General features: G+C 38.7%; 1 protein-coding gene and 1 long non-coding RNA gene across 2 annotated transcripts; one reads left to right on the forward strand and one right to left on the reverse strand.

The window, feature by feature from the left end:
* Positions 1 to 18: 18 nt before the first annotated feature.
* Positions 19 to 12,448, forward strand: LOC133522282 (B9 domain-containing protein 1). The gene is made up of 3 exons (XM_061857560.1): positions 19 to 335; positions 4,912 to 5,139; positions 9,687 to 12,448. Exons 1-3 carry the CDS (start codon positions 86 to 88, stop codon positions 9,800 to 9,802), a joined length of 594 nt encoding a protein of 197 aa, XP_061713544.1. The 5' UTR covers positions 19 to 85; the 3' UTR covers positions 9,803 to 12,448.
* On the reverse strand, positions 4,649 to 7,736 carry LOC133522283 (uncharacterized). Its single transcript, XR_009800031.1, has 2 exons — positions 6,840 to 7,736; positions 4,649 to 5,118 (listed from the first exon to the last, which is right to left on the reverse strand). It is a non-coding gene; the product is annotated as an uncharacterized LOC133522283 (long non-coding RNA).
* Positions 12,449 to 14,901: the final 2,453 nt, after the last annotated feature.

The raw sequence follows: 14,901 nt of genomic DNA on the forward strand, positions 1-14,901 counted from the left end.
GTTAGTTTTAGTTTGGTTTTAGTTTACCCGGTGTGCTCGGAAACTCTGAATAAACGCGAAATTAAATAACTCCGTGAATCTATAAATGAAAGAAATCGAAATCACCAAGTTTCTCGTGTCATTCACGGGTCAAATTGAAAATGTGGTTTTCCCAGCGGGTGTATTCGACGAGTTGTTGTATATTCAATATGAGGCTGTATGGGGCCCCGATTGGAGTCCAGTGTCGGGTTTAACATCAGGGAACAGTCAGATGGCTCGTTCAGGAGCCAATCCTGAAAGAGTAGTCTTTAATATGCCTTTAGAGATGGTTTTCAGCAGCACAAATGTGTCAGGATGTGAGTTGCGATTAGGGTGACCAGATCTGATTTCTGGTTTTACGGGACAACTACATTGAAAATACGGGATTCGAAGTTAAAATACGGGACAGACCGTTTTTATTTAAAATCAAGATTCATATTTTTTTTTGTACTAAAGTTTGGCACAATCCATTAAATAACCCATACAATTGCTAAATTTGTAATAAAATACGTTAAAAAACAATATTAAATATTATAAAATACAATTTTTTTTATATTAAATTACGGGACAATGTACTGTTCCGTATTGGTTTTCCGAAATTACGGGACAATGAAAAATTCGTGCCAGAAATACAGGACAACCCGTAAATAGAGTTGTGCCCGCTCGGTCTTTAAAAAGAGCGCTCCGATCTCGGTCAATCGGTCAAACGAACTAGTTCGCTCTTTTAGGTCCTTTAGTTCCTTTAGTTCAGGAGCAAATCTCGAGATCTGAATGAGGATGACTAGGTTATATCTTGCTCTCGCTCGCAAATAAACAGAGCGAGACGTGAGAGAGCGAATTTCTTGACCTTGACTCATTCCGATCATTCGCTCCTTCGCTCCCGACCGATTTGTTACTTGGTACTGAGGGCCTACCGCGAACCACGTTCGACGTGTTGCCTCTCTGTCGCACTTGTAAATTCGTACGTAAGTGTGACAGGGAGGCAACCCGTCGAACGTGGTTCGCGGTAGGCCCGCTGACATACCGACTACTGAACTAAAGGACCGAGACCGATTAAGAGAGCTTAAGATGAACTAGTTCCTTTCGGTCTGTGGTGGGATTTCATTCCTTTTAGTTCTTCGGTCCTGACCGACTCAAGCCTACCCGTAAAATACAGGACATCTGGTCACCTTAGTTGCAATGCATAATTAATTTTAAATCCATATCAACGTCATTTGACTTGAACTTTTACCAGTCGGTAGTATGTTAACAGCACCAATTAACAGGACATTAAGAGAAAATTTGGAGTATTTTTGATATTTCATCGACACCAGTAAAATTTCTACCGCTTTATGCTTTAAAAGTTTTTTTTTTATATTTGTTTTATTATATAATATGTAATTTATATAGTTAATGTATAATATGTCTAAAATAACTTATGAAAACGCATAAAGTAAAGAAACATATCTAAATACATATATTTACAAATAAAAAATGGGTGCTAGCTCGTCGCCCGATGGTAGGGTGCTCAGAAGGCTGGTAGCATTACCGCGCTGTATGGCGATGCCAATTTGCTGGGCAAGGAAAGAACCAGCAGTGCCGGATTAAGACATTTTGGTGCCCTAAGCATTTCTAGACCATGGTGCCCCCTCATCAAGATTACATTGAATTTTCTTGGTAAATTGAGTGACGTTTATTGCCGCATTACTTCTGAGAATAGAATTTTCAATCCGTCACATAATTTTATCACGGAAATTGACAGAACTGCAGTATTAATGTTCCAAGAGTAGGTAAGGTCAAGTGTAAGCAAATTCGAAGACCGTGCTTCGCATAAGTCCGGAGGCCAAGCCAACCATGGTCCAAGTGTAAGCGAAGACGTAAGACATAGGCAGTATTCCGCACAGGATTTTGGAACCTCTAGAGCTTTCCTGCGAGGCTCATTCATGTGAGGGCAAAGGCCGAGCTTCAGTAGGGGCTTAGCCATTGGCCATTGGTTTTTGTCAGAACAAGTACCAATGGCCACAAATGTTTTAAATAGCAAGTTATTGTTTACGAAAACGGGGCTTAATAGGGTAAGTTTTAAAATTACCTCTGACCAGACGTTTCAAGGACGGCGTTGTCCCCATGGTCTCGGAGACAGTGTAAAGTCGACATCATTATTTTGACGTTGGAGGTAATTTTAGAACTTAATCAAACGCGAATAAGTCTCGTTTTCTTAAATAATAATGTGTCACAATTAGGCCAATACAATCAGATTTTTTCGACCTAAAAATACGTGTAATCCGAGTTTGCTCCATTCCAGGAGGTGTGCATAAATGTTTCCTCTTTTTCAGTTTTTTTGCTTGTAAATCGAAAACGGTACGGCTGTCGGAAAATTTGTTCTAATTACAAGTATTATTAAAATTAATATCTGGGATCCGGAATGTAATTTAACTATGTTCTTGCAATAAAATATATTGATTGATTGATTGATTTAAGGTACCTTAATATGTATTCGTAGTACCTAAATTGCAAATTAGGTCAACATTTTTTTATTTTTGGTAAAATCATGTTAATAATCCGAAAACGCTTTCTTACCAGTGTCTGATCCACAAAGTGCTATTGTAATTGATAGTGGGTTCCTTCTACAATTTCTACATCGAGTGGTTTGGCAATCCAAAGGAAAAAAATATCTCCTAAGGATCCCAAAATGTATGCACACCTCCTGGGATAGAGCAAACTGGGATTACACGCATTTAGGACCAAATAAATGTATTAAAACAATTTCCAGCTTACTGGGAATTAATTCCTCAAAACGCTATTTTTGGATCTAATTTGATTGGCCTAAATCGTGAAGGTGTTTTTAAAGGCAAAGTCTAAGGCTGAATGCGCGGAGCGTTCGATCAGCGCTTACGGATGAGGCCAAAGGTCGAGCTGGAAGAAAGCAAGGCTTGAATTTGACCAATGGCGAGGTATGAATAGCTGGACGTCCGCAGCGTCAGATCGCGGCGCGTTATCATATAATACAACTAATGGCGAGGTGTCAGCAAGGCAGCCCAGCTGCGAAAGAGGACAGCATGGATTTGGATCCATGGCCAAGCGAAAGTGGGGCAGTTTGCATAAAGTAGAAGGCCTGGCGTCGCATAAGACCTAAAGCCGAACTGCAAAAGAGTAGCTTGAAATCGAACCTATGTAATCACGGCCCTCCTACTGTTCGGCCTTTGCCTTAACTCGAAAGCGCAACTTGATAAGATGCTTTTGTTTTTCGGCCTTCGCAGGGCTCTTTATTACACTTTGACAATTAGGTCGCAGGATCGCGGCTCTGCAGCAACTCGGCCTGGCCGACACATCTGGTGTGCAAGAGACCAAAATACGCTACAAAATCGGTAATCTACGTCGAGAAAATCGGTTGGCCACAAGCCCGACGGTAAGATTTTTTGGCCATGAGCTTTGATGGCCTCCGCGTAAGGTTGGAGATGTGCTTACGTGTACTCACTCTCTTACGACCCTTCGTTATTAGATGGGTAGACACATATCAAAAAGTTTCGTGTACATAAGTACTACACTACGACTGCGATGCTGATGCAGCCTGCGCGTTTTTTTTTTCCTATGATTTTGGTGCCCCCCTAGACGTGGTGCCCTAAGCAAGTGCTTATTTTGCTTAATGGTTAATCCGGCACTGAGAACCAGTCCTCTTGGTCACCCGTAGCATCAATGAGACGCTTTAAAAGTTGAACGTTCAATTCGTCCTTTATGTTTTCTATGTATTTAATGACATAATATCCTTTATGTTTTCTATAATAAAATGTCCTTTATGTTTTCTATGTAGCTGCTGCAATTGGTTTCCATTTTATAAACCATTTTTTTTTTATACCACGATGGTACCACCGCAGTCTATGGACGCTTGCAACTCCAGAGGTGTTACATGCGCGTTGCCGACCCTTTAAAAACCTGTACACTCCTTTTTTGAAGAACCCCATACTGTAGACCCTCGGGAAAACCTCGGAAGGGAGCTCATTCCACAGCCGGAGCGTCCGCGGGAGGAAATTCCTCTTGAACCGCACAGTACGCGACCATTTAGGTTCTAAGAGGGGGGGGGGGGGGGGGGGGGGGGGGGGGGGGGGGGGGGGGGGGGGGGGGGGGGGGGGAGAATTTAGCCCTACCCACTAAACCCACTCCGGCGTTTCACCCTCTTTGCCGTTCATGAGGGCGCACTGGGATCGATGATGACATTCACAGGATGAACACCCTGCCGACGGCTAGCGGTGCGGTGATAGAAAGTGGCCGTTAGCATCATGTCAAACAATTCCTCAGAGCACAGCCCATTGTACAAGCGGTAGAACTCACACAAGGAGGCAAAGTCTCTCCTTAGACTTAAAGGTTCAATACCGCTTGTGAGTTTGGGATCGTCAACGATTGGCTCCAGTCATGGAATGTATTGGCGCCATTAACTTTCAAACTAATAAATATCAATGAAAAATTCTCCTCTAAGCTCATTGGCTCTTGTTTTTGGTAAAATAAAATGTTGCCAGCGATTAAAAACTGATGGTAATTACTTGTTTTACAGGATTTGTCTATACCATCCCATTACTGGTGCCTGTTCCATTATAGGGGTGTTTACTATAGATAAATTGAAATACTTCAATTATATGAATGTGGCAAATAGCAAACATCCATGACATTCTTTATTTATTTAATTATATGGGATTACATTTCTTGTAAAGGAAACAATGGGCTTGTAGAACGCTGAAGTTTAAATTTTGTTAAGTCTATTTAGTAGGTATGAATTGCTGCTTAAACTTGTAGCAAAATGCAAGTAGCGTTTAAAATTCAAGTATAAAACTAGAAAACTAAACCATTAGTTATTAAAAGAATAATCACATTTGCGATTTTATTTGATTGATAATTTGACTTCTCGTAAATTCCCATACACAGGGCCACAACTGGTGATCACAGTCCGCGCACAGAACATGATAGGTGGGGACACGCTGCGCGGCTATGCGTTAGTTCCGCTGCCAGCCACTACGGGCGCACGGGCTTGCGCGGCGCCACTGCTGCGCCCGCTCGCCGCGACCATGCTGGGCGAGTGGCTCGCCTGGCTCACTGGTAGGCATCCCGAACTCGCAGAGCCGAGGATGCTGGCTTGTGGAAAAGAGAATTACTGTAAGTTCATATTACGCGGTTATTACATTGATGCGGATTCTCACGCCGCTTCATTGCGGCGGGTGCGGGATAGCCGCAACCGCATCCTGGCCATGATAGCGGATAGGATTGATTGTCCTTATATACGACATTGCTGCAGTGTGCACATCTCTTACAATGCTCAAGTAGTGGGGTGATGTGCCCACTGTTGCAATGGAGTATTTATTTATTTGTGTACATAGCCATAGTAATATAAAAACCTTAGATATAAGAATACTAACGTAGATAATAAGATAATGAACTATTTTGTTACTAACCATGTATTATGAATCCTTGTTATTTGAAATAAATGATTAATAAATTGTGTGTAAGCGAGACAGAACTGCACGTCCTAGTGATGTCCCATTCGGACACAGAAGCAGCCGACAGATCCGTATCCAATGTGAAAACCGCTTTTCCTCTAAACGTTTTTCTAAAAGCACAGATGAGTGTTTTAATCTATCATTTTAATTATATATATATATATATATTGATCACAAACCCAACATTACCATTTTACGCTAATGTACAAGGCCGTAGTAGGTGATTTTACTCCCGAGGTAGTAACGTATTTTTTTACCTACGGCGGGCCGGTTAAAATGTCCCAAATAGATCTTTTTTAAGGAGTATAGTATGCGAAAAATAAAGTGAGACGATGAATGTTATCTCTAATGGCTCTTTTACAATAGGGAAATAAAACGATTAGCTCCCGGTATTGCTTACCTTATGTACCTACTTGGACTAAACAATCTTGATCCCACTTACTTCCCTAAATTTTAATTTCTGTTTTACTAGTATTCAAACTTTTCAGTTCAAAGCCTATTATTAAAAATAAACAAATAATGTAAAGAAACATTATTTCAATGTAAAAACAAAAATTTGTATCGAAAAAAAGTTTCATTTACCTACCTAATAACGTGTCGATATTATACCAGAAACGCAAAGTACCTATACAAAAATAACTAGGTATTCCGGCTATATGGACGAGAATTTCACACATCTTTTGTTTTGTACTTTTGTATTCGTAAAGACACAGTTTTATGGCCAATCGGCTCAATTTATGTTTTTTTTTTGCAATAGACGTTAAAAATACAAGTACTTTCAGTTCAGATATATTTATTTCTCTAAGATTATAAATAACTTAAGCGAGAAACAAACAAAATTTTAGTACGTAATAACATTTAAACAAGGAAAATAAACATGATATAATTCTCCGTTGCCTATTCGCATAGAAACCGCAATCTAAAGAATAAGGTAGCATATATTTCTATGTTCTTAGTCACTTTTTCCTTAAGGAAATCTCAATAATTTCGTTTACACTGTACCCCGGTGTAGATACGTTTTTTAACATTTGAAAGAACCGTCGTGCAGTGTCTTTTAAATGATGTAGGTACTTAAGTAACTACATATCACGATTAGCAATCATTATTTATGTATGTATACCTACTGCAAAACTTTATCGCGTAAAGTGTCTGATTTAGAAGTAGAACCGCAAACTTTCTTCTGCGGAGTTCTTTCTAAACCTAAATAAAATGAAATATAATATAGGTAGGTATTACTTATTGGTGGTTAAATTAGTTACGTTAAAAGAAATAGAAAATAATTTAAACATTCACGATTTTTACACATTAGAGATTAACTAACACAAACGGGAATTAATCGCGTATTAAGTTATAATTGACCTCCGACGTTTCGAGGACGGTGTGGTCCCCGTCGTCTCGGAGAAGACTGGCTAAAGTTGACATCAACATCCTCTAGCCGCGCGAGTTTTTCGAACTACCCGCACTTGGTCTTGTTTATTGACTTGAACTCTGTCGACACACAACGCAAACGATATTCGATTTATCGACTGTCGATATTCGTTCTCCCTTACATTTACTAATGACTGGATTCCATGTGGATGAGATCCCCAAACCCTCGTCCCCATTGAATATGCAATTTTTTATTTAATTCAATGTCTTTCCACACTTTTCTGTTGTAGAAATGGCGATCCGTGGAAAGGATTTAAGGGTTATGCAGCTCGATCCAGGGTTTGGTGCTAACTCCCGTAAATGCTCAGCCACAGCAGACTTGTGCACTGCACCTGACAATTTTTGACAGCTGTGATATGTTCCTTAACTCTTTCTGCTATGGTGCGCTTCGTTTCGCCGATTTAGGACCTACGCAATCAATTTTATGAGCGCCAGGTGACTGAAAAGGAATAACGTCCTTTGGCGACCTTTAGGCTCCCTGCGACTTTGGATAAAGGGGTGTAAACTGTCTTTATAGAGTACTTTCCAAGTACTGTTCCAACTTTATCCGTTACCCCTTTTACATACGGCAGAAATGCCGGTTGTCTGGAGACATCAGGACGTTTGCTTTCCGTCTGGGTTGCCACTTTTTTACCTTATACCCGTTCCTTTTTAGTAGCTCCCAACCCCTTACCCTGAGCGAGATGTCGCACATTCAGGAGGTATATTATCCAGGAGGTACTCCTACTAAAAAGGATAGAGGAGAGGTACATATTATAAAGTTAAGGTGCCGTGGGTTAGCCAGCAGAGTTTTTGAAAAATCGTAGCGCTTTTTAAATCATAATACGTTTGCCTGCTAGGCCTTTCTCTAGTAAAAAGATATCACAAACATCGGTCTAAAACGCGCCATTAACAATTTGTAACATTTTTTGCATAAAAGCTAAAAATATGAATATTGCTTCTAAAAATGTGCATTTATTTTTGACCGATCTCATTGATTACTTTTTTTTAATTACAAAAATTAACAATTCATAACAATAATGATATCCGCTCAGTGCTTAGAGATCTGCGAATTGAACTCACGGGCCTCACGGCGCCTTAACAAAGAGTAGTTCTGTGCTTATAAATTCTTTCCACTTTAAGTGCATTCAGGGACTCACTTAAGAGATAGGAATAGCTTTGCGATCCTAGCGAAATAACAGTATTTATGACATTGTATTTCGGAAGAAAACGTTTTACACTAACTAAATCTTAACAAATAGGCGGATCCACACAGAGCGAACATACGCGCGAGCCAATTTCCTCACGGACAAAACAGACAGAGTATTAGACGTGCCTCGGCCGAGGCGGTACGCTCAGAAGAGGAAAACGCGCGCGACTCCGAGGCACGTCTACACTGGCCGTTTTGTGCGCGAGGAAATTGTCTCGCGCGTATGGTCGCTCTATGTGGCCCCCCTAATCACTTTTATTTTGATGTCGATCGCTTCAGCATAATATATTCTATGTTTATAGGTTACCTACGCTTAAACAAAAAATGTTTTGCAAATTTTGAAAAAAAAAGGAAAACTATGTAAACCTAGTTTTTCATTGTGTCAATCACATATTAAAAATCATGGAGAATGGAAAATATTTAGAAGTAGATAACCGTTTTCTCTTTTTGTATGGACGATCACGTACTAACCTATTTCCTTCTTAAGAAGCACTGTTTTCGACATGTGACCTAAGTTCGAGTCATGTGGACGTCACCCAGGTGTCGCGGCACCTAGGTATTATAGATTATGTACAGTCAACATCAAAAGTAACGGATCAAACAAGGTGTCAAAAGTAGACTATCTAGTAAGTAGTAGTCTGTAACAGCCGAACAAAAAGTGATGATTCTATAAGTAGAATAATTAAGATTGTAAAAGATATACTTTTGAACGTGATTATCAAAAATGTATCTACATTTGGAAAAGTTATTAGGAATATCAGATATTTTTGGCGCGTTGTTTCGTCCGTTACTATTGATGCTGACTGTACTAGTAATGAAATTCCTCAAAATTCTGAACCTGCGTCGTGAAAATTCGTGGCTGGCGTCACAAGGCCGCGGACTGGACGCAAGTGGCGCGCGGCGCGGTGAGCGGCAAATCAAAGCCATTCATATATTGTGCTCGACCAAATGTATGTACGGCTTTGATTTGCCGCACGCCGCTTGCGTCCAGTCCGCGGCCTTAAACCTAGGCCATCCTTAGACTATCCATGTTTCTCGAATATATCAAGTATATGCAATGATGCAAGCTTGACCAGGCTAGAAAGTCTTACGCCAACTCTAAGGTCGAACAGTATCAGTACCCTTAAAAGGATGGCGAAGTTTCCAAAATTGCGAAATTTCCACATTTAAACATTTCGGAAACTTATAGTCATGTATGGGTATGGGGGATGAAACAAACCACCGAAAGTATCTGCCACTTTCGAATACTTTCCCAAATATAACAGGGTTTGTAGCTAACGCGCGATCGTTAACGATCGGTAGCGAACGAAATGCAACTGTCACTGTCGCACTTATATGGAAGAGTGATAGAGAGACATGACAACGCTACGCTACAGATCGTTAACGATTGCCATGTTGGCTAAGTACCCTGGTATATCTCTTCAGTTCATGCTCAAAAGTATCTGACAGTTTAATTGTTCTAAATAAAAAGTTATATCTTTTTTCGTTAACTAATTAGATACATTTTCCGTTTCAAAAATGGAAGATTCCTTTTAAAAGTTTAATTTCCTATGTAAATACAGACACAGAACATTAATTAATTGTTTCAGTGTTAAGAACCGAGTCGTATGGGACAGTTGAGGTGCGGACGTCCATGGTCTCCAAGGACTTCAGGCGGCTTGGATACGACAACCAACCATCGTCTAACGAGACTTATAATGCCTGATATTTGTAAACAAGTTTGTAAGTTACATGAATTATTTGACGAACTAAAGTCACCGACATGGCCCACCGGATTAGCAAGCTGAAGTAGCAATGGGCAGGCCACATTGCACGCAGAGAAGATGGCCGATGGGGTCGAAAAGTGCTCGAGTGGAGACCACGGATTAGCAAGCGTAGGACGACCACCCACAAGATGGACAGACGACCTTATTAAGGTCGCCGGAAGACGCTGGATGTGGGTCGCTTCCAACCGGTACATGTGGAGGGCCAAGGGGGAGGCCTATGTTCAGCAGTGGACGTCTTATGGCTGAGATGATGATGATGTTGAATTATTTTGGTGAATAATATGTAGTATGTAATATTAGGCCAATTGCACCCAGGGATCGAATACCGGTATATTTTTCATACAATTTAACCGGTATTCAATTTCGGTATCTCGGTTGTTTATTTATGTTTTTGCATTTCACTTAGCTAAGTCCTTACCTAATTACCATTCTAGAATATCAAAGAAATATTTGGAATGATACGTGATTTTTTATTTTTAGTTATACCGGTAATGATCCCTGGTTGCACTTAGGTATTAGGCTGCGGATTGGACGCAACCGGCACGCGGCGCAGTGAGCGGCAATTGCGGCTAATCAAAGCCGTTCATACAGTTGCTCGAGCGCATTTAGTAAATGTATGTATGACCTTGATTTACTGCTCGCCGCACCGCGCGCCGTTTGCGTCCAGTCCACGGCCTCACACTCACCACTCACATCACACATAATCCAGCCATCGTTCCGTAGAAATCCGTCTATTTTCATAGCAAATGTAGTTTGTTGGTGCAATCTGCTCTGTTTAACTTGCGTACTTAGGTACTAAGATTTATTTCGTTACTTTTCAACTCAATTTATTTCTAGTTACGGTTAGCTGAAATATATAAGTCAGCAATTTTGCAGCAGTGTATACTTGTATAGTAAGTAATATAACGAGTATTAATTAAATGTGGACTGGAGTTGGAAACAGATAATATGCTTTTTGGCTATAAACATTGCGTTTGCGATAGTAGTACTGCATATACAATATGTATTATTATGTATACATAGGGTTTGAATTTAGGGAAGGGAAGCCAATTAGCTCCACAAATAAGTACCTACATTAAAATATTTTTTCAAGCGGTTAAACTACTGTAGACCTACTGATGGCCAAGTTCAGCTCTGGAACACCCTTTTTCCTATAAATGATTTAGGGGGCATCTATTAATTTATGTAAGGGGTTTTAGAGGATTTTTTGACCCCCTGGTGAGATGTCGTGAGATTTGTCTCGATCCCCTACCTCCCCCCTAATCTCACGTGAGATCTTTCAAATTTTGTATTTTTAGTACTTTTTATTAGTACTCAATTGGCTTTACTATTTCTATTAAGAGTATAGTAAAGACTGATAGATATGTGTGATCGTTTATATATTTTAGTCCAGACACATGTTTTAACTAAAAAATAATCTTATCCCCTTGAATTTTTACACAATTATTTGCCTGAAAATAATTACGTGGTATTTGCCAAAATCCCCCTCACCCCCACGTGAGATATAGTGAGATTCGGCTTGACCCCCTTCCCCTCTGAAGCCCTCCCGTAATTAATGGACGCCCCTTATTATCTGGATCGACCTTTTGCTCTTGTTATTAGAAAACACGACGATTTTTTTATGTAATTCGATCACGGTCTACTATCTACCTCCTTTTCTTTAGTACACGTGCAAGAGAGAAAAAAGAAGTCACGGACATAACTGAAGCCTATAATAAATATAATGATGTATGCCGTGCCGTGCTGTCAGTTCTGTAAGTACGTTGACACTTCGACAGTAACCTAGGGCCTATATGCCCGCATATTAATGATTTACTCGGAAAAAGGTTGTTGCTAATCAATTATGTAGCCTTACAAGCTACTGTAACGCTACTGTATTATTTGATTCGTCCATTTCTTGCTTTAGTCTAGTTAGATAATTTACTTAACTAGCAGTTCGCCCCAAACGGAGAACTCGCGGTTCGCAATAAAGTATATGTACTTTGAGTAGATTCATACGAGGGCTGCCTTTTAAGTCTTGTCGCACATGAGCTATTGTAGGAACCTATAACAAAAAGTAATGAATACTGAATACATTTTTTACCTTACGCCGATGTGACGGTAGCGAAACGCCAAGCCACATATTTTGATTAAGGTGTAGAGTTTGTGAAGTTAGGGGGTAAGGAGTCGTTCAGTAAAAAAGTGGCAGTGAATTATCTAGTATATTTTTTTTATTTTTTACTAATTATGAAGCAGTTTATTTTTTTCAGTAATCTGTAGATAAGATACTGTAAGTATAATAACAGTAAAATCATATTGAGAAATATCAGATTGTTTAAGTTTTCTCATTTTTGCAATGTATTTCATAACTTTTTGTACAACACAATTTGACAATCTTCACTTGCCGTTATCCACAATGCCACACTTGAATTACAATTTTCACATGAATTGTCTTAGGAGACATGTAATATAAAAGGCGAACACTTCAATTCGCCCTTTTAAATTTAAATACGATTGTATTTAATTGTATAGAATAGTATGTACGGATTACTACAAAAATGCGCTACTTCAAAATTATCACTAAATAAAATGAAAAATCCACATAATGTGTTGCTACTTTTTTCTGCATGCATGCGATCTGATAACTTTTTGTCAGTGTGGGACTTATGGTTTCGTCTTGGCAACATTTTACATGAAAATTGTTTTGGTGGGAATTTACTTCTTTTTGTAAGTTGCTTATGACAATCTTCCATCCCTTAAATTAAAGGGTGGTGATTTACTAAAAATCCTGAAATACGTATTTTATTATTACTAACAAGGAGTCCCTATATAAAGTATCAAACCTTTAGTTTCCAAATTTGCGGAAGTCTCATACAAACTTTGATCCCCTAGTTCAAGGGGTTGGGGGGTAAAAGTTCCAAATTCGTTTATTGTTCGTATACTAATCTAGCTTACATACCAAATTTCAGCTTTTTAGGACTTCAGGAAGTACCCTAAGAGTTTTGATGATCTTTTTAGGGTTCCGTAGCCAAATGGCAAAAAACGGAACCCTTATAGATTCGTCATGTCCGTCTGTCTGTCCGATTCTGTCACAGCCACTTTTTTCCGAAACTATAAGAGCTGTACTGTTCAAACTTAGTAAGTGGATGTATTCTATGAACCGCATTAAGATTTTCACACAAAAATAGAAAAAAAAACAATAAATTTTGGGGGTTCCCCATACTTAGAACTGAAACTCAAAAAATCTTTTTTCATCAAACCCATACGTGTGGGGTATCTATGGATAGGTCTTCAAAAATGATATTGAGGTTTCTAATATCATTTTTTTCTAAACTGAATAGTTTGCGCGAGAGACACTTCCAAAGTGGTAAAAAGTGTGTCCCCCCCCCCGTAACTTCTAAAATAACAGAATGAAAAATCTAAAAAAAATATATGATATACATTGCCATGTAAACTTCCACCGAAAATTGGTTTGAACGAGATCTAGTAAGTAGTTTTTTTTTAAAACGTCATGAAATTAAAAAAAAATTTTTTTTTCATCACACCCATACGTGTGGGGTATCTATGGATAGGTCTTCAAAAATGATATTAAGGTTTCTAATATCATTTTTTTCTAAACTGAATAGTTTGCGCGAGAGAACCTTCCAAAGTGAAAAAAAGTGTGCCCCCCCCCCCTGTAACTTCTAAAATAACAAAATGAAAAATCTAAAAAAAATATATGATATACATTGCCACGTAAACTTCCACCGAAAATTGGTTTGAACGAGATCTAGTAAGTAGTTTTTTTTTAAAACGTCATGAAATTAAAAAAAAATTTTTTTTTTTCATCATACCCATACGTGTGGGGTATCTATGGATAGGTCTTTAAAAATGATATTAAGGTTTCTAATATCATTTTTTTCTAAACTGAATAGTTTGCGCGAGAGAACCTTCCAAAGTGAAAAAAAGTGTGTAACTTCTAAAATAACAAAATGAAAAATCTAAAATAAATATATGATATACATTACCATGCAAACTTCCACCGAAAATTGGTTTGAACGAGATCTAGTGAGTAGTTTTTTTTAATACGTCATAAAATTAAAAAAAAAAAAAAATTCATCAAACATATACGTGTGGGGTATCTATGGATAGGTCTTCAAAAATGATATTTAGGTTCCTAATATCATTTTTTTCTAAACTGAATAGTTTGCGCGAGAGACACTTCCAAAGTGGTAAAATGTGTGTCCAAACCAAAGTGGTAAAATGTTGAACAAGATCTAATAAGAAGATTTTTTTTTAATACGTCTTAAATTGTACGGAACCCTTCATGCGCGAGTCCGACTCGCACTTGGCCGCTTTTTTGAATTTGTTCTACTTTAAATGAAATTAGGTAAACGTGTTGTTGAGGGTAATATAATAAGCGGTTATGGAGCTAGAATAACCTAGAAGGCCCAAAAGCTATTTGTGAGGGGTCTTCCTATATTGGTCAACTCCTTTGTAATGCAGTATGCGTGGCCATAGTGTAGATATAGGTAGGTAGGGTAATTGAGTTGGGAATCGAGGCCTGAGGGTGTGCGAAAGTACTTTTAATACAAAACGGGGATCAATCATGGACAAAGTTCGCCCATTTACTTTTTTGAATTCATTGGTCTGAACATAAAAAAATATAACTAATGATCTGAAAGGCTGCTTAATACGAATCGATAGTCAAAATTGAAACAAACGGCCGCCATCTTGAATTTCTTCATTTTTAAACTGAAATAAATGTCATATACCAGGCACCTGCCGCGATAGCAGAGGACGCTGGTTCGATACCAGCCTGGGGCACTGGAGGCCTTGGTCACTTTTTCTTGGTATATGACATTTATTTCAGTTTATAATTTATATAGTAGTGTTTCTACTTGAAATAAAAACAAATTAAAATATCTACAAAAAAATAAATAAATTTGTTCTAATACTTCTAATAGTATTCTTCATTTTTGCTCTAATTCAAAAGGCTCCTTAATAGGAATTCGAAGTCAAAATTGAAGAAAACGGCCGCCATCTTCCATTTCTCATTTTTGTCCCGGTCATAATTTAA

Source organism: Cydia pomonella, chromosome 10, assembly GCF_033807575.1.
Source record: "Cydia pomonella isolate Wapato2018A chromosome 10, ilCydPomo1, whole genome shotgun sequence".
In the NCBI taxonomy this organism is placed as follows: Eukaryota; Metazoa; Arthropoda; class Insecta; order Lepidoptera; family Tortricidae; genus Cydia; species Cydia pomonella.

Excerpts from the sequence above, each read along its gene's own strand:
- LOC133522282 (XM_061857560.1), top strand. The coding sequence starts at position 86 with ATGAAAGAAATCGAAATCACCAAGTTTCTCGTGTCATTCACGGGTCAA. Across the intron at positions 336-4,911 it reads CAGCACAAATGTGTCAGGAT|GGCCACAACTGGTGATCACA; the intron begins GTGAGTTGCGAT and ends TCCCATACACAG. Across the intron at positions 5,140-9,686 it reads TTGTGGAAAAGAGAATTACT|TGTTAAGAACCGAGTCGTAT; the intron begins GTAAGTTCATAT and ends TAATTGTTTCAG.